The sequence below is a fragment of the Ranitomeya imitator genome, chromosome 5 (assembly GCF_032444005.1).
Source record: "Ranitomeya imitator isolate aRanImi1 chromosome 5, aRanImi1.pri, whole genome shotgun sequence".
Taxonomy (NCBI): Eukaryota; Metazoa; Chordata; class Amphibia; order Anura; family Dendrobatidae; genus Ranitomeya; species Ranitomeya imitator.
Window position 1 is genome coordinate 276803896 of NC_091286.1, and position 27476 is coordinate 276831371.

The window sequence follows — 27476 nt, forward strand, 5'->3', positions numbered from 1 at the left end:
CATTTTGAGCTGAAACACTGTGTGGGTTGATTAAAATCCATTTTTTCATCAATGGTTTTTAGGGTGCTGAGCTTATTTTTTGGAGTTTTTTAGACAGAAAACTAAATAAGATAGCAAGATATTGAAGGGGATGGATAAAATACTCCACCTTTTTGTTCTGCTGCCTGTTTTAAAAACTTTTTTTATATTATTGGAGGAAGTTGCGTGAGGGTCATTACATGTGTACCCTTCAACACAGTGCTATCTTCTTTAGCTACCTATCTGATTTATGAGGCTTGTGTACTACCTGCCCAACCCCCTTTTAAATACAGTAGTTCACCTTGTAAAATAAAAACATCTACTCACATCTGACACTGATGTCATGCCAGCAATGTCAGTGCTGGGTCTCCTATGACTTTTTTTATGCCACGTGAGCCCTGCAGCCAATCAGCAATCCCTACTGGACTGCTATGCTTTCACTTCCTGGACAAATGTCAGACAAGTAGAAGTTAGAGTACTGCAGCTCTTTAGCCGTTGCTGGGCTCACGTGGTATAACAAAGTTACTCAAGCTCTGTGAGACAGCAACATTGCTGGAATGGGGCCAGTGTGGGAGATGAGAATGTTATTTTTATTTTACAAGGGAGGTCTACTTAATTCAAAAAGGGGTTGTCCAAGTAGTGGACAACACCCTCGAATAGCATTTTGTATGAACATTTGTGATCTAATAGATTGGTAATTTGATAGAAAGAAAATTGAAAAAAACAATGTCTCAAAGGTTACACATCCAATGACCCTGACTCAGCAGTGATCAGAAAATGTGACAATAACTGGTTAGATGAAGGTGAGGAGCAGATAATATAGTGAAGTGAGTGGAAAGGTGACTTAGTAAGGAAACAGCTGACCGCACCACCCAATCTCACGCTCCGCGAACACACCGGCCCTCAGCAGATGCTGGCCAGCTGATCCCGAGTGCCAAGCCCAGAAGACAAACCGATGCAAATCATTAAAGGAAGAAAGTGGCAGCACTCACCGATCTCCAAAGCAGGTTAATCTTCATGGCTCAGGGGTGCACATGACAACAGAGTGTACAAGCTCAAACGACGGCCGTTTCGCGCTTCTCAGGCGCTTCAACGGTTTTGTTAATTGGACGGACGTGACGCCAGAAGAGGTTTATGCTGCAGGCATGCCTCCTCCCAGTCCCACTCTGCCCATTCACAGTACGAGTGACTAAAACCAGCTAAAAACAATACAAAACAATTCAATAAGTGAACGCTATGTGTAGCATATACTAAACCCAGTATTTGAAGCATTATGAAACAAAATTATGTATCATTAGATCAAATCATTATCGGATGACTGTTGAGCTATATCTGACCTGACTTTCTCATATAAAATTAGGATGCTAGCCTAGTGGTAAGGTGAGCATAAGGATTCTTTTTTTTACTTTTTGATAGTCCTTTTACGATTCTGAAAAATGGTAGCAAGCGGCTGTCATTTTGCTGGATCTGTGAAGAAACAAAATTACAAAAAGCTGCATTTCAGCAAATGTTTATTTTTGTAAAACTGAAGTAGGATTCCATTCCAATCGAAAATATTCACTCATCTCCAATTTTAGATTGTAGAGAAATAGTTCTTTAAATTTTTGACAATTATTGATATTTTGTAAACCAGGAGGTAGTAAAACAACTGAATTAATTTATCCCTTATGTCACTTAATATAAATTATATAATCTGGCAAAGGTAGCAGTGTTATCAGTAACCCTAGTTCTACTACGCCTGGCTTTGTATAACATAGTTACATAATTACATGGGTCATCAAGTTCAACCTTTCTCCACCAATTATAAAAGTTAGATAGCCATTTCATGTTGGGCTTATTTTGGAACTCCAGTGTTAAGGCAGGAAATTTCATTACAGGGTCATCAGATGCTTGAAAGTCTTTTTCTTGGTAGGGTTGTGTTTCTGGTGGAAGGTGTATCTGTTGTCATAACCATCTCATGAAATGAAAAGCTATTACTGATACAACTCACGGATGATTTACTTGGTCTTGTTGGACTGTCTTGCATAGAGGCGTGCCTCTCGGGTAATGGGGCTGAACTGGATGAAACCTGACTTACTGTAAGAGTGCTGGCACTTTTGGATGAATATTTGTAAATCATTTTGAGGAAAGCAGACTTTGTATTGGTGTCTTGTTTATATAAAATAATATAGCACTTTGGTAAAAATGTACATGACAAGATGCCAAAATTTGATAAAAGTATTACTATCATTTCAACAGCTGGTAAATATATGCCAAATGTAGTGGCGTAAATGGGAATAAAAGTTATCCATGAAATGAAGTAAATCAACATAGCAAATGTTATAAATTTAGCTTCATTGTAGTTTTCCGGTAGTTTTCTACCTCTAAACGCAAAAATAAAACCTGCAAATGCTAAGACAGCAATGTATCCAAGCATTATACCAAATGCTACTGTAGAGCCTTCATTACACTCTAATATGATTGTTTTTGGAAGAGAGAAATTCTCTTTAACATAGGGAGACCAAAATACCAACCAAGTAGTGCAAATAATCACCTGAATCCCACTACAGATAAAAACTAGAGTAAATGGTCTGTGAAGGAACTTTAAAATGCTCTGAAATCTTGGCTCAAATGTAAAAGCCAGCAGTATTTTAATTGATTTCAGTAAAATACATGCCACCACTATTGTAAAACTAATCCCAAACATTGTTTGTCTTACTTTGCACTTATATTCAGCGGGTTTACCAACAAAGAAGACAGCACTCACAAAACTGAAAAGAATAGAAATGAGGATGACGTAGCAAAGAATGCCTCCAGCTGCCTTGACGACTGGTGTATCAAAGTTCTTGGCAAACAGGATGGCTATGGCAAAAATAGTGAAAATCCCAAAAAAGGAAATGATTAGGAGGATAATTGCCAAGCCATCATCCCAGCGAAAAAATTCAATTTTCTTCAAGAAACATACCGAACTGTTGACTGGAGACCAGTGAGTCTTGTTATTACACTGGACACAATAGCCCATATCTAGAAAAAGAACAAAACAAAGCACAAATAATAACACAAAATGTTTAGCAAAAAGTAAAATTCCAGTATATATGCTTGCCTAAATATAACAAAGGGGTGGTACCATCTAAGACATCTACTTTAATTTAGAGTCTTGATGTTAATGGGTTGGGACCTGTCACCAGGTTAAAAGTGGCACATTTTTTTCTCATTTTGTTTTTGCTGTTCCCCTGAGTATTTCATTTCTTTTTTAAGTCCGCCATAGGGTTCCAGAGATATGGGCCTTATCATTTGGTGCAAATTTTTATGGACTTTATAAAGGGTTGGTCTCACAGGCTAGTAATTCAAGGCAGTATAAAGATACAACCCCAGAAGATCCTGTGAGCCACACATGTATCTGGAATCGCCTGGAGGATTTTAATAAAACGGAAAATGGAATGCACAGTAGACTTGTGGGAATAGAATGAAAGAAAAAGCTGACCACTTTTGACCTGGTCCTCTGTAAGTGCTGAATATAATGCAGAATAGCTAACTGAAGAGCTACAGAAAATGCAGAAGAGAAAACTAATGGTCTGTGATATTTGGTTCTGATCTGGCTAAGTTGTAATTTTAACAAATAAGGTGCCCTTGTCCAAGAAATGTGTCTGGGCCCCCATTCTTTTATACCAACAAAGCTACAGATATATACAAGCGCTTCTCACTAAATTAGAATATAATCAAAAAGTTAATTTATTTCAGTTCTTCAATACAAAAAGTGAAACTCATATTATATAGAGTCATTGCAAAGAGTGATCTATTTAAAGTGTTTATTTCTGTTAATGTTGATGATTATGGCTTAGAGCCAATGAAAGCCTTGTAGACGGCTGAGCTGACTTTGGTCTTGATAAAACACAGTAGACCTACACCAGCAGATGACATGGCTCCCCAAACCATCAGTGATTGTGGAAACTCCACACTAGACCTTAAGCAGCTTGGATTGTGTGCCTCTCTACTCTTCCTCCAGACTCTGGGACTTAGATTTCCAAATGAAATGCAAAATTTACTTTAATCTGAAAACAAGCCCTTGGACCACTGAGCAACAGTCCAGTTCTTTTTCTTTTTGGCCCAGGTAAGACGCTTCTGGCATTGTCTATTGGTCATGAGTGGCATGACACAAGAAGTGTGACACTTGTAGCCCATGTCCTGGATACGTCTGTGTGTGGTGGCTCTTGAAGCAATGACTCCAGCAGATTCACTCGTTGTAAATCTCCTTAAAATTTTTGAATGGACTTTTCTTAACAATCCTTTCAAGGCTGCGGTTATCCCGGTTGCTTGTGCACCTTTTTCTACCACACTTTTTCCTTCCACTCAACTTTCCATTAATATACTTGAATACAGCACTCTGAACAGCCAGCTTCTTTAACAATGACCTTTTGTGGCTTACCCTCCATGTGGAGTGTGTCAGTGACTGTCTTCTGGACATCTGTCAAGTCAGCAGTCTTCCCCATGATTGTGGAGCCTACTGAAACAGACTAAGGGACCTTTTTAAATGCTTAGGAAGCCTTTACAGGTGTTTTTTGTTAATTATTCTAATTTACTGAGATAATAACTTTTGGGTTTTCATTGGCTGTAAGCCATAATCATCAACATTAACAAAAATAAACACTTGAAAAAGATCACTCTGTTTGTAATGACTCTATATAATATATGAGTTTCACTTTTTGTATTGAAGAACTGAAGTAAATTAACTTTTTGATGATATTCTAATTTAGTGATAAGTACTTGTATATATATAGCTACATACGCATAAACTATATATATATATATATATATGTATGTATATATATATACATACATACATACATATATATATATATATATATATATATATATGTGTGTATATATATACATACAGGTGCTTCTCACAAAATTAGAATATCATCAAAAAGTTAATATCCCTTATGCTATGTAAGGGACAGCACTGTACATAACAGCAGAGGAAGCTATATAATAAGGGACCGTGCCATACATAACAATAGAGGATAGTAAATAGTAAAGGACGGAGTTATACATGAAAGAGGAAGCTATGTAACTAAGGTGCTGCATATAATAAGCGAGTACACTTTATACTAAGTCGAGACGCGTCCCCAGGACATCTCGACTGTACTCAGACTTAGATACTAGATATTAGATAGGAGATGTGATGGTGTATTTTGCTATCCATTAAACTGCAGCAAGTATAGTATTATATTGATTATGTCTCTCCAGATTTCTATATAGGATATGTCCAGACTATATTGGATATGATAAATTGTAGAGTGAATATGCTCACTCTGTGACACCTATGAGAGGCTATAGATTTGGTCTACTGATAATTAGAGTTCCTGGGCACGCGCCTCCCATTTTTGCACAGCATTTTTTCAAGTGCGGTTCTGTATCTCCCTTCCTTCACCTGTGTTTGATAATGTTTTTTAACAATAAAGATGTTTATATTTTGATACTTCTGGGACTTAGTATCATCTTTTTTCAGTGTTTGATATTCTTGTAACCATGCACAGTGTTGATGTGCTACCCGCTTTTACAGACGCATTGAGCACATCATATTCTGATCCTCAAAATTGGATTAGAAAAGGACATTCTCTGACCCTCAGAGATCTAATTTTCAGATCAGTGATTTTCACGGATGGGTGAATGAACCTGTAAAACTCTAAGAGTCCGTGTGCCGTCCTATAAAAAAAATTAGGCAGCACACAGACAGTTCGCACAAATGTTAAAATCTGACCAAAGGGATTTTACAAATAACATTATCACTCCAAGTCATACAGTACAGATACAGAATAATATTCACATCCAAGTACTTACCACTGACTTCTCATCTGATCAGAGTAATTTTCTGCTGTTTCTTCTCCATCTGGTCAGACCCTCATGTTGACATCTCCCAGCCACAACGTCAAGGCATAGTCTTGTTACAATGATAACCGCAGCGCTTAAATTAACAATGGCACTCTTCCCCTGACTACAGCTATGTACTCCACCATTAACATGCTATTAGCCACGTACCAAGTAAAAAATAAAATGATAAGCAGCACTAGGCCACCCATTAAATATAATCTTCACCACCCAATAAGTTTAAATTATTCAGTCTCTGATCTGTGGCTCTCCCCAATTAACTTTAAGGCTATGTGCACACTCTATATTCTTGTTACAGAAAATATGCAAGGTTTTACAGTACAAGCAAAGTGACTGAGATTCCTAAAGTCTCTGAACACGTTGCTTATTTTTCCTTGCAGATTTGCAGCAGATTAAAATATGCATAATGTCTATTCTTGCAGCATATTTCACCAATACTAATGAGAGGGGAAAATGCGCAACAAAAGCATGGAAAAAAATGGTACTTTACATTTTCATGCCATTAGGACATGCAGCAAAATTTTCACTTGCAAATCCTGAATGTGTAGTCCCTGTCCTGTGTCCCCCCCACCATTCATTATAAGTCCTTCACAGCATCATGAATTAATTTGGGGTTGGGAGAAGACATTATCAAGAACGTAACATCCTCCGTCTAATCCTAATTCATTATAAGTCCCTGACAGCGTCTTCTCGCAACCTTTCAATTCATTACAAAGGGTCCTATGCACCTTACCCCCTCCTCTTCCACTCACCAATAAATTTTAAGTCCCTGATAGTTTCATAATGAATTGTGGGACGGAGAAGGATGCTATCAGGGAGTTAGCACCCTCCTTCACCACACCCATATTTAACATCCTCCTCCCCCTGCCTGTAAGTCCATTGTAAGTCCCCCTTACTACCATACCAATACCCACCCCCTCATTGTCCTCTACCTCACATCCCTCACTGTCATCTTCCACACCCCGCTCATTGCCCTCTCCCCCACTGCCCTCATTGTCCTCTCCCTCACTGCCTTTGTCCTTTTCTCCACTACCATCATTGTCCTTTCCCCCACATCCCTTATTGTAATCTCCCCATCATTTTCCTCTCCTCCACATCCCATCATTGTCCTCTCCCCACTCCCCTCATTGCCATTTTCCCCACCCCCTCATTGTCTTCTCCCCAGTCCCATCATTGTCATTTCCCCCACTACCATCATTGTCCTCTCCCACACATCCCTTATTGCAATCTACTCCATCCCCTAATTTTCCTCTAATCCACATCCCATCATTGTCCTCTGCCCCAGTCCCATTTTTTCCTCTCCCCTACATCAATTATTTTTATCTCCCCCTATTATCTTCTCCACATCCCATCATTGTCCTGTCACCACTATCATCATTGTCCTCTCCCCACTCCCATCATTGTCCTCTTCCCCACTCTCATCATTGTCCTTACCCCCACTACTATCATTGTCCTCTCCCCACATCCCTTATTGTAATCTCCCCCACCCACCCCTCATTTTCTTCATCATCATTGTCCTCTCCACCACCTCCTCATTGTCCTCTCCGCCACCCCCTCATTGTCCTCACTCCGACTCCCATCATTGTCCTCTGCCCCAGTCCAATAATTTTCCTCCCCTCCACATCAATTATTGCTATCTCCTCCTCATTATCTTCTCTTCCATCCCCATCATTGTCCTCTCTCCAGTGTATTGGTAAAAAACACACACTCACCTCTCTGTCCGTTGCCCCACAGAATAGCTTCTTTCTTCATCACTGACAACTTCATAAATGACACTGAGAAACGCCGAGCTGAAAGCTGAGGATATGTTCCACTGCCAATTTCTCTTTTAGGCAGCAGAGCTATAGGAATGCTCCCTGTCCGGCAAGCCGCACATAATGAGGGCAATCTGGCCATGGGCCTCAGGGTGTAAGCAACAGGCCAGATTGCTCTCATTATTACTGCCTTGAAAGGGCTGCACCGGCTTTATGTTGGCCCCTGAATTGTAGACTATCCTATCTAATGTAATGTGTCTTAAATACACTATTATTAATAATCGTGTGTCATCATGTTTGCAATATGGTTTCTGTAAAGTGTCTCTGTGCTTTTATAAAGTAAATTAAACACCATATACAGTAAATGTGTTTATGACAATACAGCACACTCTATTACTGAATTATTGTGAATATTTTGTGAATATCGGTAGTTAATTATCATTTGCAGATGGTTTATGTGGCACCCCTAGGGGTATTTGCCACAAAAATAGTTACTGACAGTAAGTACAAATACTAAAATATCAAGACTGCACTACCACCTCCGGCCAGAAGGGGGAGCTCCAGAGACTCCCCTTGATCCATTCTGGTCTGAGAGAAGAAATGGCAGTTGGGCTAAGGAGCTGATAGTGAGAGGTCATACAGTTGAATCTCTAACAGCCCTGTGACTGTTACCAGGCCTAAATCACCGGCCTGAGGAGAAGAGGGATAGAGAAAAAGGACATTGTGAGAACCGGGTAGCATTAATCACTACCCAGAACAGGCGCAAAGACGGATACCGGATCCGTGGCTGTATTCATTATATATAATACAGCAATCGGAAAAACGTGAGGTGATATCAGCTTCACTAGGGTCGGATGCAGCAACAGACACAGAGTTCAGCGGTACTCCTGGAGGGGGTAAGCTGATAAAAGGACTCGGGTTGCCCGTCGAACCAGGACCCGGAGGGGACAGATTGGGCCGGCAGCCAGTTCATATACAGCAGCAGGGCCACACAGAAATTGCGCACAATAAGAGGCGAAGACCCCGGCAGGGTCAAAGTAACTCAGAGTTCCCATACAGACTCCGGTGACAGGACTGGTTGTAAATCCTTTTATGTTAAAGTAAACTGGTTAAACGTTTCAGTGCCTCAGTCTTTCATTTGGACAATAGCCATCTATCCAGGATCGAGATCGTCACCGCTGGGAGAACCTGCTGCTGATCAAGTAAGTGCCTGTCCCCTCACAATACCCCTTACACTGTGCATTGCCTGAGGCCACAGCACCGGGTCAAGCCACCCGTGACATCCCCCTCAAGAGACAGACTCCATTGGTCCGGTGCTGGGTATCCCGGTCTCCTGGGCGTCACATTTATATTGAATAATTCATATCTTACTTTATCAATTGCTAATTTGTATTTTTGAATAGTACCTGACATGCTGGTGTAATGATTTTCAGGGCATGTAACACATTCATAACAACATGTATGCTGACTCGCTGAAGTTTTTTTCATTTCTCCGGGCTTACATTCATCCGAACATCGAGATCGTACCTTCTGTAATAAAATAAAAAGTTGATAATTAATTTATATTTAATAACATATATTGATAATCTTCACAATAGCAAATAATTCAAGGTCAAGGCCATGTTCACACATAGCAGTTTTTGAAGATATGCAAAAAAGCAATGCAAATTGCAAATATACTCCAATCAGAGGCCTCTCACCTAGCCAAATTAAATCTTTTGTTTTGCATTGAGGAGGGGTGAACCCCAAAACACATGTTAGCAAATAAAGTTTTCGGTTTGGCTTTTATCTTAAGTCATTTGACAAGTCTCATTAAAGGATTAATATTGATTTTTAGGATTCCTACTTCCAGCAGATGGTACTAGCATTCAAGACTAGTGATGAGCGAATATACTCGTTACTCGAGATTTCCTGAGCACGCTCGGGTGCCCTCCGAGTATTTTTTAGTGCTCAGAGATTTTGTTTTCCTCACCGCAGCTGAATGATTTACATCTGTTAGCCAGCTTGATTACATGTGGGGATTCCCTAGCAACCAGGCAACCCCCACATGTACTTATGCTGGCTAACAGATGTAAATCATTCAGCTGCGGTGAAGAAAACCTAATCTCCGAGCACTAAAAAATACTCGGAGGACACCCGAGCGTGATCAGGAAATCTCGAGTAAGAAGTATATTTGCTCATCACTATTCAAGACCTCTTTGTCACGATAGGACTGGCGAGTAAACTAGAACCAGGGGAACGTTTCCTGGCCCTAACACTAGGGGGGCGCCCTAGCTTGCCCTGTTCCCGGGATACCTCAAATGGTGAGGATGCCGGGGCCTCCACCCTTGCCCTATCTTCTAGCTGCAGCCCTGCATCTGTCCCCCTCCCCCACCCAGGGAAGAGAGACGCTACTATATACCATAGTACACCAACCAGAAGGATAGGGGAACAAAGACAACAGTAAAAGAAAATTCCACTCACACAAAATATACTCTCACAAATAACAGAGGTATTCACCATGATGTGAAGGATGGAGGAAGAAAATAAGGCAGGTAAGGATGAGGAATTTCCAAACGTACAAACCAAGCAACAGTCACACAATAAACTCCTCCAGCTCTTTTTATCCACACTAGCTCATCTTTCTCCAGGTCTATGTAGCCAGTGCTAACTCAGACAAGGACCTGGCCATAAGGCCTAGCTTTTATAGGAAAGACGAGTGGCTATCCGAGCACAGCTGAATGCAGAGATTTCCACATGGCCGATTAACCCCTGTCCTGCTGAAAGAAAACAAACATTTAATACACCGGAGAAGTGCTTCTTCTCAGCGACGAAGCAGGGGCCATCAGACATTGCGGTCTCCTGGCACTGCTCTATCGCTGTAACTCTGACACTCTTCCTCTCTAAGGATTCAAATTGTGTATTTATTTCCCAGCAGAACACTGCAAGGCTTATAAGTCTCCTTACACAGGCACATCAGCATGCCACTCTCCACAAAGAGAGAAATTACACCTGAAATCCCATTTTCCTCTCTTATGAATTCAATCCTGGTTTTGACAAATATACTAACACATCAAAAACTGCACTAAACTACCAAACTACCGATTGATAATGATGACAAATAGTTCAAGATCAAGGCCATGTTCACCTAGTTTTTTAAGACATACAAAAAAAGAATAATATACAAGACACACATTTCCTCTCTTGCACAAATTGAAAATACAGACCAGTCAGAGCCCTCTCATCCAGCCAAATTAAATATTTTGCTTAATTCTGAGGAAGGGTAAACACTAGTGAAGAGCAAGCATACTCAGTAATGCTCGGTACTCGCCCGAGCATCGCTGTACTCACAGTGCTGGCGAGCTCCAAGCATTTCCGGGATTATTCGGCAGGAGCTCGGGTCCCCGCCCTGCATGTTTGGCATTCTTTAGCATAATAGAATGCACAAATCCAGCTCAATCAACAGTCCTTCTAAGAACTAATTACAGGGTATATAAATTGCAGTGCTAGGTAGGCAGGGAGTGTCTGTGGGTATATAGATGTCAGAAGCAGGCAGGCATTCTATGTGACATACTTCATTGCATACATCAAGAGGGTCCATTCCATTACTGTCTGCTGCTGCCTATTACATATATTGACAGTATATACATAGCCCCAGGTATCATTGGCCAGGAATAATATTTTTTGCATTTTAATCCTGTCTATTTAAATCCAAACCAATACAGTGCCCCCTTTTTTTCTCCATTTGCTTGTTGACACTGCTGAATACAGCCAGATCCTTTTCATAGAACAGGGTGGGCCATGTATATGGATACACCTAAATAAAATGGGAATAGTTGGTGACATCAACTTCCTGTTTGTGGCACATTAGTATATGGGAGAGGGAAAACTTTTCAATATGGGTGGTGACCATGGTGGCCATTTTGAAGTTGGCCATTTTGGATCCAACTTTATTTTTTTCCAATGGGAAGAGGGTCATGTGACACATCAAACTTATTGAAAATTTCACAAGAAAAACAATGGTGTGCTTGGTTTTAACATAACTTTATTATTTCATGAGTTATTTACAAGTTTCTCTTTGTTTACAGCCTTTGACATGTGTCAGAGGTTAACACATGAGGAGCAGATAGAAATTGTGTTGATGTCTGGTGAACGCAGTACCCGGGTCATTGCAGCAGATTTCAATGCAAGACACCCTACGCAAGAAAACTGTCACCATTCCCATGTTATTTAGGTATATCCATATAAATGTCCTACCCAAAAAAGTTTGCCTCATCACTGAATCTAATGTTCTGTGTAAACTGAGGGTCCTGTTCCAATTTTCGTTTTGCTCATTTTGCAAATTCAGCGCACCGATCTGGCATCAGTCGAACATCCTTTCGGCAGATATTAGCTACTCACAAATGGCACCCTTACAAAATCCAGCTGCTGCAGCATCTCAGTGAGGATGACGCAGATCGGCACGCTGATTTTGCAGAATGGGCCAAACAAAAAATGGAGCAGGACCCTCAGTTAACCTGCGCATGCGCAGATGGAGATCGCGGCGGCCATTTTCCTGAAGCCCCGGGAAGCAGAGCGCTCCATCTGCGCACGCGCGGCCTCAGGAAAATGGCCGCCACCACCGATAACAACAGGATTCACCCGGCTCTGCTGCATACCGGGCTGCTGCATCACATCACCGGAGAAAGGGACCCCGCTTACTGCGCCTCCTCTGCCGCCACACCTCTGCCGCCGCACCTCTGCCGCTGCACCTCTGCCACCGCACCTCTGCCGCCACGGTAAGCCTGCATTGCGACTATTAGATGCACCCCCCATTTTCCCCCCTTTTTTGGGGGGGAAAAAGTGCATCTTGTAGTCCAAAAAATACGGTACATTGGGCTTCCTGCTTGGGTGGAGCACTCGAGCATTCCAATTTGCTCAACCCGAGCAACGAGCACCTGAACATTTTAGTGCTCGTCCATCACTAGTAAACACCCCGAAAGACGTGTTTATGAATAAAGACTCTGATTTGGCTTTTATCCTAAGTCATGTGGCAATGCTCATTAAAGGGTTGATATTGACTTTTAGGGTTCCTACTTCCAGCAAATAGCACTAGAGTTCAAGTCCTCTTCCTCTCTGAAGAGGCAAACTGCGTATTTATTTCCCAGCAGGGCACTGCAAGGCCGATAAGTCTCCTTACAAACCACGTCAGGCACGCCACACCGCACAAGGAAAGAAATGATCCCTTAGACCCTATTTTCTCTCTTATGAATCCAATCCTGGTTTTGACTAAGATACAAACACATAAAAAATGCACTAACTAAACTTGTGAACCTGATCTAAAGCTGACAACATAATAATTGTGAGAGCTGCATTTTCTGACCTATACTGTACCTAAACCAGATTGACTTGGAGATCTTCAGTCCAGTGCTGTAGTTTCCTACATGTAGAAGCACAGCCAGATTGGTTTTACAGCCACATGTTTTACAATATGTATGTTTGGATTAGCTAACTTTCGAGTCACGGCTGATATAAAGTGGGTTTATGTCTATAGTCATGACATTCCTATTTTTTTCACTTTAATACTTGAGTTAATTTAGCATTTTTTTTTCAAAATTCTGTAATATTCAAAATTATAGTTTTCACTTTACCTTCAATTGATTGAACTCCTTCTGTTTATCCTGGCTGATGAATATGAAGAGGTCTTTCTTGGTATCATATTCAGCAAATACAGTGAAATTAATCTTTCCATCATCGACCATTTTCCAGATCAGTATATCATATCCAGTATTGGCATCTCCATTGGAGTCAAAATTAATAGTTCTTCCCATGTAGGTAAAGTTTACAGCTTTCAGTGTCTGTAAAAGCTGTAAAAGTGGATGAATAAATAGGAGAATTTAGACAAAAACAAAAATCAATCTTAATATTCAAAAGTGGCAGTACTGAAAACAGTATAAAGAAAGTTTCAATCCTCATAACATGTTGTCCAGTCCTTTTAACGTTAACCAAAATCTTAAACTAGTAGAAATTAAAATGTTACTCACTATAAGGTTTGTAAAAATGTTGAGCATTTGCAGCATTTATTCAGTGCGTTTTTCAGTGCTTAAAAAATGCTGCATTTTACAGTACCAGGAAAAATTAATGATGTTTCTAAAATATCATTTACATGCTGCTTCTTTTTTTCTTTGTATATTTTAACCCTTAATGCACTTTTTCAAATCTGCAGCATGTCATTTCTTTCAGGGGCTGATTCATATAGACTGGTGTAGCCTTGACAAAGTATATGGCACTGAATTCAATAACAGGCACATGTCACTTACTGAATTCAATGCCTCTAGTAAAAGTGCTTCTCACTAAATTAGAAGAGGATCAAAAACTTATTTTATTTCAGTTCTTCAATACAAAAAGTGAAACTCATATATTATATAGAGTCATTACAGAGTGATCTATATCAAGTGTTTGTTTCTGTTAATGTTGATGATTATGGTTTACAGCCAATGAAAACCAAAAGTCATTATCTCAGTAAATTAGAATAATTAACAAAAAAACACCTGAAAAGGCTTCCTAAGTGTTTAAAAAGGTCCCTTAATCTGTTACAGTGGGCTCCACAATCATGGGAAAGACTGCTGACAAATGACCAGAAGGCAGTTATTGACACACAAGTTCTACAATTATTCTTATAAATGTGTCACTGTTATGTGCTGTGTAACGGTTGTCACAATGACAGATTAGCTCAAGATCCATTCTGGTGACCAGCCATCCACTTGGGCTCCTTGGATGCCTTCTTTAAGAGTGTCTTGAAAACTTTCTTCACTTAAGATTTCTTCGAAATCACTGATGCAGCACAATGCTAGTTTCACTTGTTTGCTACTAGGCTTTATCTGTGTCCAGAGGTAAAGCTGTCCCAATAGTCCTTTATTTAAATCTGATCTCCCTTTAGCAACTACTTTATTGTCTTGTACCAGACATTCCTGTTCCCTCTAGTAAGACTGCAAATGTTTCAAGATAAGTGTGAATCCTTCTTCCAAAGCAGGTGGCGCCAAGATCACGGAATCCAACTGATTAACAGCGAGGGTGGAACAGGCCATGTCTACAGCGTGTCTGATAGACGAGAGGCCATTGCCCAAAATAAACTGCTTTACAGACACTTTCATTTCATCCTTCTCTTCAGGGTTTATGGTTTCCAGTGCCAGGGTCATGGCACATTCCAGTGTATTTGGAGATTCCTGCCCTAGATCTGGACTAACTTTCAGGCTCCATTTATTTAGAGTTGTTCTCATTCAGTTGCCCAACTCCTCACTGGTGCTGACCGCACATTTCTTCAGCTATCCCCTGTTCATCAGGTTGCCCTTGTGCAGGTGCAGGGTGACTGCAGTGTCCAGCAGGGTCTGGCTTCGACGCTATCGATGTCCTTGTCCCGAGTGTGTGCGGATACCAGTGTGAACATGTCCAGAGTCAACGTGCAATGTGCGGAGCTCCGCCTGCGCTCTGTATGTAGTGCAACTGCTGCTGCACAATGACTCGGCAACCGTCCAGCAGTGCTGTGTAACTGTGAGTCTCCGTCGCACTGCCACTACATGTGCTCCATACTGACTGCTACAAGCTGCCCATGAATCTCCATGTACAACAGCGCCACCTGGAGTGCACCATATCTCCTAGGCAGGGGATGAAGCAATAGTGTATACAGGCATCACATCAGGGTATCACTGCTGATTCTTTCTGTGAGGTAAAATATCTACTATATAATTGTCTTAGGGTCACTTCCGTCTTTCTGTCTGTCTGTCTTTCTGTCTGTCACAGAAATCCCAAGTCGCTGATTGTTTTGCCGCGACCAATCAGCGATGGACACAGTCCAGCGGCAAAATGGCCGCTCCTTACTCCCCGCAGTCAGTGCCCGTTCCATACTCCCCTCCAGTCAGCGCTCACACAGGGTTAATGGCAACGTTAACGGACCGCGTTATGCCGCGGTGTAACGCACTCTATTAACGCTGCTATTAACCTTGTGTGACCAACTTTTTACTATTAATGCTGCCTATGCAGCATCAATAGTAAAAAGATCTAATATTAAAAATAATAAAAAAACTAAAAAATAGTTATAAACTCACCGTCCGTCTGTCCCTTGGATCCAGCCAAGGCCTTTCCCGCTCCTCGCGACGCCCCGGTGACCGCCCCATGCATTGCGATCTCACGAGATGATGACGTAGCGGTCTTGCGAGACCGCATTTTATCATCTCGCGAGACCGCAATGTACTCTTGGGACAGGAGCGTCGCGAGGAGCATCGGTAAAGGCCTTGCTTGGATCCGGGGGACATCGGAGGGTGAGTATAGAACTATTTTCTATTTTAATTCTTTTTTTTAACAGGGATATGATGCCCACGTTGCTATATACTACGTGGGCTGTGCAATTTACTACCTGGGCTGTGCAATATACTACGTGGGCTGTGCAATATACTAGGCGGGCTGTGCAATATACTACATGGGCTATGCAATATACTACATGGGCTGTGCAATATACCTGGTGGGCTGTACAATATACTACGCGGGCTGTGCAATATACTACATTGGCTGTGCAATATACTACGCAGGCTGGGCAATATACTAGGTGGGCTGTGCAATATACTACATGGGCTGTGCAATATACCTGGTGGGCTGTACAATATACTACATTGGCTGTGCAATATACTACGCAGGCTGGGCAATATACTAGGCGGGCTGTGCAATATACTACATGGGCTATGCAATATACTACATGGGCTGTGCAATATACCTGGTGGGCTGTACAATATACTACGCGGGCTGTGCAATATACTACATTGGCTGTGCAATATACTACGCAGTCTGGGCAATATACTAGGTGGGCTGTGCAATATACTACATGGGCTGGGCAATATACTACGTGGGCTGTGCAATATACTACATAGGCTGGGCAATATACTACGTGGGCTGTGCAATATACAACGTAGGCTGGGCAATATACTATGTGGGCTGTGCAATATACTATGTAGGCTGGGCAATATACTATGCGAGCTGTGCAATATACTATGTAGGCTGGGCAATATACTACGTGGGCTGTGCAATATAATATGTGGGCTGGGCAATATACTATGTGGCTGTGCAATATACTACGTAGGCTGGGCAATATACTACGTGGGCTGTGCAATATACTACGTGGGCTGGGCAATATACTATGTGGGCTGTGCAATATACTACATAGGCTGGGCAATATACTATGTGGGCTGTGCAATATACTACGTGGGCTGGGCAATATACTATGTGGGCTGTGCAATATACTACGTAGGCTGGGAAATATACTACGTGGGCTGTGCAATATACTATGTGGGCTGTGCAATGTACTACGTGGGCTGTGCAATATACTACGTGGGCTGTGCAATATACTACGTGGCTGTGCAATATACTACGTGGGCTGGGCAATATACTATGGGGGCTGTGCAGTATACTACGTAGGCTGGGCAATATACTACGTGGGCTGTGCAATATACTACGTGGGCTGTGCAATATACTACATGGGCTGGGTAATATACTACATGACTGTGCAATATACTACGTAGGCTGTACAATATACTACGTGGCCTGTGCAATATACTACTTGGGCTGGGCAATATACTATGTGGGCTGGGCAATATAATACGTGGGCTGTGCAATACACTACTTGGCTGTGCAATAGACTACGTGGCTGTGCTATATACAATGTGGCTGTGCAATATACTATGTGGCTGTGCAATATACTGCGTGGGCTGTGCAATACACTACGTGGCTGTGCAATATACTACATGGCTGTGCTATATACTACATGGGCTGTGCAATATACCTGGTGGGCTGTACAATATACTACATGGGCTGTGCAATATACTACGTTGGATGTGCAATATACTACGCAGGCTGGGCTATATACTAGGTGGGCTGTGCAATATAGTATGTGGGCTGGGCAATATACTATGTGGGCTGTGCAATATACTACGTAGGCTGGGCAATATACTACATGGGCTGTGCAATATACTACGTGGGCTGTGCAATATACTACGTGGGCTGTGCAATATACTACGTGGCTGTGCAATATACTACATGGGCTGGGCAATATACTATGGGGACTGTGCAGTATACTTCGTAGGCTGGGCAATATACTACGTGGGCTGTGCAATATACTACGTGGCCTGTGCAATATACTACTTGGGCTGGGCAATATACTATGTGGGCTGGGCAATATAATACGTGGGCTGTGCAATACACTACTTGGCTGTGCAATAGACTACGTGGCTGTGCTATATACAACGTGGCTGTGCAATATACTATGTGGCTGTGCAATATACTGCGTGGGCTGTGCAATACACTACGTGGCTGTGCAAAATACTACGTGGCTGTGCTACATACTACATGGGCTGTGCAATATACCTGGTGGGCTGTACAATATACTACATGGGCTGTGCAATATACTACGTTGGATGTGCAATATACTACGCAGGCTGGGCAATATACTAGGTGGGCTGTGCATATACTACGTGGGCTGGGCAATATACTATGTGGGCTGTGCAATATACTACGTAGGCTGGGCAATATATTACATGGGCTGTGCAATATACTACGTGGGCTGGGCAATATACTACGTGGGCTGTGCAATATACTACGTGGGCTGGGCAATATACTATGCGGCTGTGCAATATACTACGTAGGCTGGGCAATATACTATGTGGGCTGTGCAATATACTACGTGGGCTGGGCAATTTGCAATGCGGGCTGCGCAATACACTATGTAGGCTGGACAATATACTAAGTGGGCTGTGCAATATACTATGTGGCTGTGCAATATACTATGTAGGCTGGGCAATATACTATGTGGGCTGTGCAATATACTACGTGGGCTGGGCAATTTGCAATGCGGGCTGCGCAATACACTATGTAGGCTGGACAATATACTAAGTGGGCTGGGCAATATACTATGTGGCTGTGCAATATACTACGTAGGCTGGGCAATATACTACGTGGGCTGTGCAATATACTACGTGGGCTGGGCAATATACTATGTGGGCTGTGCAATATACTACATAGGCTGGGCAATATACTACGTGGGCTGTGCAATATACTACGTGGGCTGGGCAATATACTATGTGGGCTGTGCAATATACTACGTAGGCTGGGCAATATAGTATGTGGGCTGTGCAATATACTATGTGGGCTGGGCAATATACTATGTGGCTGTGCAATATACTACGTGGGCTGGGCAATATACTACGTGGGCTGGGTAATATACTACATGGCTGTGCAATATACTACGTGGGCTGTGCAATATACTACGTGGCCTGTGCAATATACTACTTGGGCTGGGCAATATACTATGTGGGCTGGGCAATGTAATATGTGGGCTGTGCAATACACTACTTGGCTGTGCAATAGACTACGTGGCTGTGCTATATACTACGTGGCTGTGCAATATACTATGTGGCTGTGCAATATACTGCATGGGCTGTGCAATACACTACGTGGCTGTGCAATATACTACGTGGCTGTGCTATATACTTCGTGGCTGGAAGTGAACAATCAGCGACAGGCGCAATATGGCTGCGAATTGGCATGGGATTTGAACCACGCTTCGCTAATTGGTCGCAGTCAGCCGAATCCTGTGTATTCAATTTATTATTCTAAAATCTTCATAAATAAACTACATACATATTCTAGAATACCCGATGTGTTAGAATTGGGCTACCATCTAGTGTTTTATAACAGGCAAGGAGATATTTTACCTCACATAAAGAATCAGTTGTGATCTCTTGCTGTAATGTCCCTTTGCTAGGTGAAGAGAATGGGGCATCAGACGGCGCTGCTCGCCTGTCAGGATAATGTACCAGAGAAATCCAAGTAGATGTAATAGAGAATAGACTTTATTTCTGCGCATCACACCACTTCCTCAGGACAGTCTATACCAGTGTTCCCCCACTCCCATCCTCAAGAGCCACCAACTGGTCATGTTTTCAGGATTTCCTTGGTATTGCACAGGTGATGGAATTATTGCCTTATTATTGCAGCTGATGCAATTATCATCTGGGCAATACTAAGGAGATCTGTTGGTGGCTCTTGAGGACCGGAGTTGGGGAACACTGGTCTATATTGTCCTGAGCAAGTGGTGTGATCATCACGAAACGCATAGAAATAAAGTCTATTCTCTATTACATCTACTTGTACTTCTCTGGTACATTACCCTTACAGGCGGCAAGCGCAGTCTGATGCCCCATTCCCTTCACCTAGCAAAGAATCATCACATCGGGGCTTTCAGCAGCCGCCAATCCCAAGTGCAGTGGTTGTGTCTCACATAACCATAATAGGTGAGTGAATTTATACTATCTCTCACGAATATTCCCTTTATCTCGGATAATACCTATGAGCGCTCTATATTCCTTCTAGCTACCCTGCTGTAATGTCTTCATACTCTTTTGCCTTCCCATCCAGGAGATGTGGTTTGATCACACCAGGTTCCTGTATGGTAAGACACAGTCATTAAACAGCACACAGCAGGGACACATTTATAAGATTATCTCAGCATGGGAACATTTTTTCTTAAAGGGAACCTGAGTATCCTAACAACAATGGCTTTTTGTGCTATTAGTGAGTGCAATTAAAGGGGTTTTCCCACAAACAAAGTTCATTTTAATTAATAGATTTTAGAATAATAATAACTTCCACAATTGTATGTGTTAAAGGGAACCTGTCACCCCGAAAATCGCGGGTGAGGTAAGCCCACCGGCATCAGGGGCTTATCTACAGCATTCTGTAATGCTGTAGGACCGCCCCTGGGTGAGTATAATATAACGTCTTTTTCTCCTCTTTCAGGTAACATCGGGAGCTTATCTACAGCATTACAGAATGCTGTAGATAAGCCCCTGATGCCGGTGGGCTTACCTCACCCGCGATTTTCGGGGTGACAGGTTCCCTTTAACACATACAATTGTGGAAGTTATTATTATTCTAAAATCTATTAATTAAAATAAACTTTGTTTGTGGGAAAACCCCTTTAATTGCACTCACTAATAGCACAAAAAGCCATTGTTGTTAGGATACTCTTTTCTCTACTTACATGGACAGACCAGTGGCACGATTGGTAAACCTTTACCGATGGGTTGTTGTTTCATAGCCGGTTTACACAAGCAGACCCAAGTAGATTATGTGCCCTCAATGATCTATAGTAGAATATTCAGTGCGCATTGGCTTACATAGTTCTGCAGTGTGAGATCTGATTACACAGGATGATGCAGCACTGAGAATGATGATTCTTTGTGCAGTGCACAAGATCATTTCACCTCACCTTATGAGCTGTTTACCTTGTAGAATAAACCTGAAACAAGAATTTTCATGAACTCTTGTTAATGATTATCTTTCAGTGTAAACACAACTATAGTGGTCTTTTGCAGAGACACAATGTTCCAATTCATTATAAATGGGTTTGTACATGCCAGTCTTAATGAAGGGTCTTGGCTGATAAAGAGGAGCCTGATTTATTAAGAGGCCCACTGCCCACACCATTTAATTAATTAGGCTCATTTTACAAGTAGAGTGCACCTTGCCATAAATCGTATTCCGGTCAGTGACAGGAGTAAGATTTCTGGGGTACAGTATGCCATGTCTGGTAATGAATTAAATGACTAGGCTTTGTCTGACCTCAGCTCCACCCATTTTGGAGGATCTGGCTGGAAAAGCATGAAAAAGCCAAAAGTCGCGGAAGCTTTGCTTAACTTCATGTTGCACAAAAATGTTACAAATTTTCAGTGTTTTATCCCAGCATCAAATGAACAGAAAGCCATGATTCCTAGTTCTACCCATCCTGCTATGTTACTATACCTCCCAAGGTGCAAAAGCATTTGTTTTCTTGCAGTTCCGATCCAAACATAACTTTCGAATTGCATGTGCTATAGCAGTCACTGCCAGTTGAGTACTGTAGAGCAGCCCCGGATGTATGGTGTCTGAAAGAAAATCAAGTCTAAGAGACTTGGATGCCACCGTTTTTTTATTGAATATCACCTCCTTGGAATAATTAGTAACGCAGCCAAACAGTTCGTTGTATTTAATCTTAGGACAGTCAGACAAAAGTACTGCATATTGGTCCAACAGGCGATTCATCTCAAATTTTTGTTGATTTAGATTTGTGATGTACTCCTGAAAGGATGTGGTATCTCCACTCTTGAATGTAAATCCAATGACTGGTCCAATATCCTGAATGTTTGGCATGCTGCTAATTTCATTGGATACTGACCAGCTATCACTAGCTATCCATGTCTTTTGTATTTTCTTCTCCATTACTTTTTGAAAAAGCTTTACCAAAAGTGCAGATTTCAAAAAAACGACAATAACGTTAACTCTGGGCTCACTTATTATTTTGTCGATGGTTTCATCTATGTGGGTCTTTAATGTGCTGTCAGACAAGTAAGCAGGGATGATTTCTTTAAAAGCAATGCAGACATTGATTTTATCAGTATGGATGCCAAAGCGCTCTAGAGCTGAACGCCCATATTCATCATCCATAACTATAAGTCCAATCCAATTCCAACCAGAGAAATGAATGAGTTTTGCCATGGCTTTAGTTTGGTACGAATCATTTGGTATTGTCCTCAGGAAAGCAGGAAATCGAAATTTATCACTCAGTATTTCAGCAGAAGACGAATGGCTAATCTGTGGAAAGAAATATTTGATTTTATTTTGTACAAAATAACAATCATCAAATGAATTGCTTTAACCCCTTTAAAGGGAACCTGTTACCAGTATAACATAAGGCTATCACCTTTCAGGGCTTATATACAGCATTCGATAATTTTCAGTTTTTTTTCCTTTACTTTTTTCCTACCCTTTTTTTTAAGTCACAACTTTTAAAATTTTTTCTTTAATATAGCCGTATAAGAGCTTGTTTTTTGTAGGACAAGTTATACTTTTGAAAAACACCATTGATTTTACAATATATTATACTAGAAAATGGGAAAAAAATTCAAGTGCTCTAAAATTTAAAAAAAAGTGCATTTCGATTGTTGTTGTTTGTGTTTTTTATTTACCATTTGTATGAAATTTGTATGAAAAAAATAGTTTTCTTTTGTTGCCGTTTTCCAAGACCTAAAATGTTTTCATTTTTTGGGATATGAAGTTTAGTGAGGGCTGTTTTTTTTGGAACCTGAGCTGACATTTTTACTGATACTATTTTGAGGCATAGGTGATGTTTCTTATTGCATTTTATTGCAGGGTTACACCAGTCAAAAATCCATGAGTCTGCCATTTTTAATTTTCCTTTTGTCACGCTGTTAACTTATTGGATTAATTTATTTAATATTTTAATAGATCAAACATTTCTGAATGTAGTGATAAAAAAGTAAAAAAAATACACATTCAGTACAGACCAAAAGTTTAGACAGACCTTCTCATTTAAAGATTTTTCTATATTTTCATGACTATGAAAATTGTACATTCACACTGAAGGCATCAAAACTATGAATTAACATATATGGAATTATATACTTAACAAAAAAGTGTGAAACAACTGAAATTATGTCTTATATTCTAGGTTCTTCAAAGTAGCCACCTTTTGCTTTGATGACTCCTTTGGACACTCTTGGGATTCTCTTGATGATTTTCAAGAGGTAGTCACCGGGAATGGTTTTCAATTCACAGGTGTGCCCTGTCAGGTTTAATAAGTGGGATTTCTTGCCTTATAAATGGGGTTGGCACCATCAGTTGTGTTGTGCAGAAGTTTGGTGGATACACAGCTGATAGTACTACTGAATACACTGTAAGAATTTGTATTATGGCAAGAAAAAAGCAGCTAAGTAAAGAAAAACGAGTGGCCATCATTACTTTAAGAAATTAAGGCCAGTCAGTCCGAAAAATTGGGAAAACTTTGAAAGTGTCCCTAAGTGCAGTGGCAAAAACTATCAAGCACTACAAAGAAACTGGCTCATATGAGGACCGCCCCAGGAAAGGAAGACCAAGAGTCACCTCTGCTTCTGAGGATAAGTTTATCCGAGTCACCAGCCTCAGAAATTGCAGGTTAACAGCAGCTCAGATTGGAAACCAGGTCAATGCCACACAGAGTTCTAGCAGCAGACACATCTCTACAACAACTGTTAAGAGGAGACTTTGTGCAGCAGGTCTTCCACCAGGAAACCACTGCTAAGGACAAGCAACAAGCAGAAGAGACTTGTTTGGGCTAAAGAACACAAGGAATGGACATTAGACCAGTGGACATCTGTGCTTTGGTCTGAGTCCAAATTTTAGATCTTTGGTTCCAACCACCGTGTCTTTGTGCGACACAGAAAAGGTGAACGGATGGACTCTACATGCCTGGTTCCCACCGTGAAGCATGGAGGTGGAGGTGTGATGGTATGGGGATGCTTTGCTGGTGACAATGTTGGGGATTTATTCAAAATTGAAGGCATACTGAACCAGCATGGCTACCATAGCATCTTGCTGTGGCATGCTATTCCATCCGGTTTGCATTTAGTTGGACCATCATTTATTTTTCAACAGGACATTGACCCCAAACACACCTCCAGGCTGTGTAAGGGCTATTTGACCAAGATGGAGAGTGATGGGGTGCTACGCCAGATGACCTGGCCTCCACAGTCACCAGACCTGAACCCAATCGAGATGGTTTGGGGTGAGCTGGACCGCAGAGTGAAGGCAAAAGGTCCAACAAATGCTAAGCATCTCTGGGAACTCCTTCAAGATTGTTGGAAAACCATTCCCGGTGACTACCTCTTGAAGCTTATCAAGAGAATGCCAAGAATGTGCAAAGCAGTCGTCAAAGCAAAAGGTGGCTACTTTGAAGAACCTAGAATATAGTACATATTTTCAGTTGTTTCACACTTTTTTGTTAATTATATTTCCACATTTGTTAAATCATAGTTTTGATGCCTTCAGTGTGAATGTACAATTTTCATAGTCATGAAAATACAGAAAAATCTTTAAATGAGAAGGTGTGTCCAAACATTTGGTCTGTACTGTATTTTGTAATTGTTTTATTTTCAATGGGGCAAAAGGGTGATGAACTTTTGTCATTTTTTTCATATTTTTAAAAACTTTTTTGTAACTTTTTAACTATTTAATAGTCCCCTTAAGAGACTTGAAGCTGCAATCATCCAACTGCTTGTGCTATAAAGAGCAGGGCTTCAGCATGAGCTGGCAATCACAGGAGGATCTTAATGACAGGCACCTGGGTCATCAGCAGACCCCCAGCTGTCATAGCAACCCATTGATCACATCACGGGCTTGTCGATGGGTCAGAGCATGTTAAATGTTGCTGTCAGAGACGGACAGCAGGATTTACTAGGTTAACAGCCGTGGGACACGACGTATGATGTAAATATACGTATGTTCTGAAGGGGTTAAGGGCTGCTTCAAACTTCAGGTTTTTATTTCATACGAGCAGTAACTGTGTTTTTCATTGACAGCACTCATGATAGTGTATAGGGTAGTTCACATGTCCGATATTTTCCTCGGACCTAATGATCCACACGAAAGCAAAACACAGAGACTGTTCTGGTATTGATCAGCGTGTCGGATCAAACTTGTCACAGCACATCTATTAGATTGTGAAAAAATTGTTTTTCGAGGACTGTTTGATAGGAGAAACTTTATAAACCTCCCTCAATTTTTTCCCACGATATAAACTGATGAAATGCTGACGAAACTGATGTTAAAAACTGCCAGTCGGACCAACTCTGATGAGATTTCTGACCAAAAACACTGAAGAAACAGACTGATGATGTAAGAAAGAGCCATGTTACCATACTTTTCTCCTTCTCAAAATACAATTTTTTCCCCAACCATCATTCTGCAAATATGATTTTACATATAAATATTTAATAGCTTTCACTGATAAAATAACATTTAATCTATTTGTATGTAATATGATTGTATTCAATATTTCTGGATGTTATGTTATTTGGAATATAGTTATGCATCTTCAAAATAATAAAAAGTAATGGTAATTTCCCAGTGTGGTACTGTAATCTTAATCTAATAATCTGTGCATAATTTAGTTTTATATCACTGCTGGGATTAAAATGATTCAAAAGAAGAGAAAAGAACCGAACTAAGAGGTCAAATGTGAAACAATAAATACAAATGCACAATGTGTAGTACAAAAGATTAAATAATTTATTATTAAGAACAAACAAAGGAAGAAAAGGATGGTAACATTATTTGGATGTTTTGGGTTGTCATCATGATTTAAAAAGAGAAAACACGGTAGTTTGACAATAAATGGCTTCACCCAACCACTAACCATGAGTGGAGAAAAAGTTTTGGTGTTATCATTCATATTCTCTGAAAAAAGGCCAAGAAAGCAAAAATTCTGTATGTAAACTTTTGAGAACAACTGTATGTTTCTATAACATACACATGTATCAGATTATTTCTGGTTGAGCTGTTCTATACTGCACCGAGAAATAATATTTGCCAATAGGGTTGAGCGACCTTGACGTTTTTAGAGTCGAGTTGGGTTTCGCAAAACCCGACTATCTCAAAAGTCGGGTCGAGTGAAATCGGCCGATTATGTCGTAAAATCGGGATCGACCGAAACACGAAACCCAATGCAAGTCAATGGGGCAGCATAGTCGGCGGCAGTGAGTGGGGGCCAGGAAAACACCTAGAGTGCCCATTTTAATGGCAAAAACATCCATTCTTCTTAATGAAGCTTGTCAATCTTAATTTCCCTTAAAATAATAGTTAGGCATTGGAAATTGGGGGTCATTTGGCTAAAGTTGTTGGGGGTAGGGCTGGTTCAAGTATTTTGTGGGCCCAGGAAATCTGGACCACGTCACGGTAGTGGAGCAGGGCGAGGTAAGTATTTCAACTTTGCAAGTGCTGTGATCCTGAGCAAGCAGGGGGGGCCCACTGTTTGGCATTGGCACTGGCACAGGGCCTCTCAAAGTACGGCTGTGTGTTTGCACGGCGGGGGCGCATCCCACCGGCAGCGACACTTTGGCGTACTATGAGGGGCCCTGTGCCAGTGACGTCGCCAAAGAGTATTGCCCCCCACACACCTGATGAAGGAACCTGCACTTTCATCTGCACCTTCCTCTTTGTCCCCGTGTAATGTGGTATGGTATGCGGGAAGGGGAACCTGACTTTCAGCAGGGTCACATTCTGGCTGTGTAGCGTGCACGGGGAATGTAGCGTTCTGGGTCAATGTACCAGCAGACTCATCTATCACTGGCTGGGCAATGGGCAGGATGAGGAGGAAACACAGATATAGGCCCAAATAATAAAGTGGGCTAAATGCTGTTCAAAATTGGTAACAGGACTAACCAGGGGGCATTGCTTTGTTCAGTGGAGTACAACTGTAATGAGAGGCTGACACAGTGAGTAGGCCCAAAATCAGTAAGTAGGCTAAATGCAGTTCAAAATTGGTAACAGAAGTAAACAGGCGGCACTGGTTTGTTCAGTGGAGGAGAACATCAAGGAGCGGCAGACACTGTTAGTAGGGCCAACAAAACAAGTAGGCCAAATGCAGTGTTATATTAAAAACAATTTAACAAGAGCCTGAAGATCGAAGCTCAGGAAAGGCAAACAGGAGAACACCTTAGAGCGGCAGACACTGTTAGTAGGCCCCAACCCTAGTACTAGCCCCAGTGCAGTTTGATTAAAAAACTATTTAACAAGAGCCTGAAGATCGAAGCTCAGGAAAGGCAACCAGGAGAACACCTTGGAGCGGCAGACACTGGTAGTAGGTCCCAACCCTAGTACTAGCCCCACTGCAGTTTGATTAAAAAACTATTTAACAAGAGCCTGAAGATCGAAGCTCAGGAAAGGCAACCAGGAGAACACCTTGGAGCGGCAGACACTGGTAGTAGGCCCCAACCCTAGTACTAGCCCCACTGCAGTTTG

General features: G+C 41.4%; 1 protein-coding gene and 1 pseudogene across 1 annotated transcript in view; both read right to left on the bottom strand.

Moving 5' to 3' along the window:
• Nucleotides 1-1584: 1584 nt before the first annotated feature.
• GPRC6A (G protein-coupled receptor class C group 6 member A) overlaps nucleotides 1585-27476 on the bottom strand; it is a 59634-nt gene continuing 33742 nt past the window's right edge. Inside the window, exons 2-5 of the mRNA XM_069767976.1 lie at nucleotides 21447-22274; nucleotides 13253-13468; nucleotides 9050-9173; nucleotides 1585-3021 (exon numbers count right to left, since the gene is read on the bottom strand). Of these exons, the coding sequence (XP_069624077.1) occupies nucleotides 1901-3021; nucleotides 9050-9173; nucleotides 13253-13468; nucleotides 21447-22274 (2289 nt within the window). The 3' untranslated portion in view covers nucleotides 1585-1900. The remainder of the gene's footprint in view (nucleotides 3022-9049; nucleotides 9174-13252; nucleotides 13469-21446; nucleotides 22275-27476) is intronic.
• On the bottom strand, nucleotides 14330-21346 carry LOC138680745 (glutamate--cysteine ligase regulatory subunit-like; annotated as a pseudogene).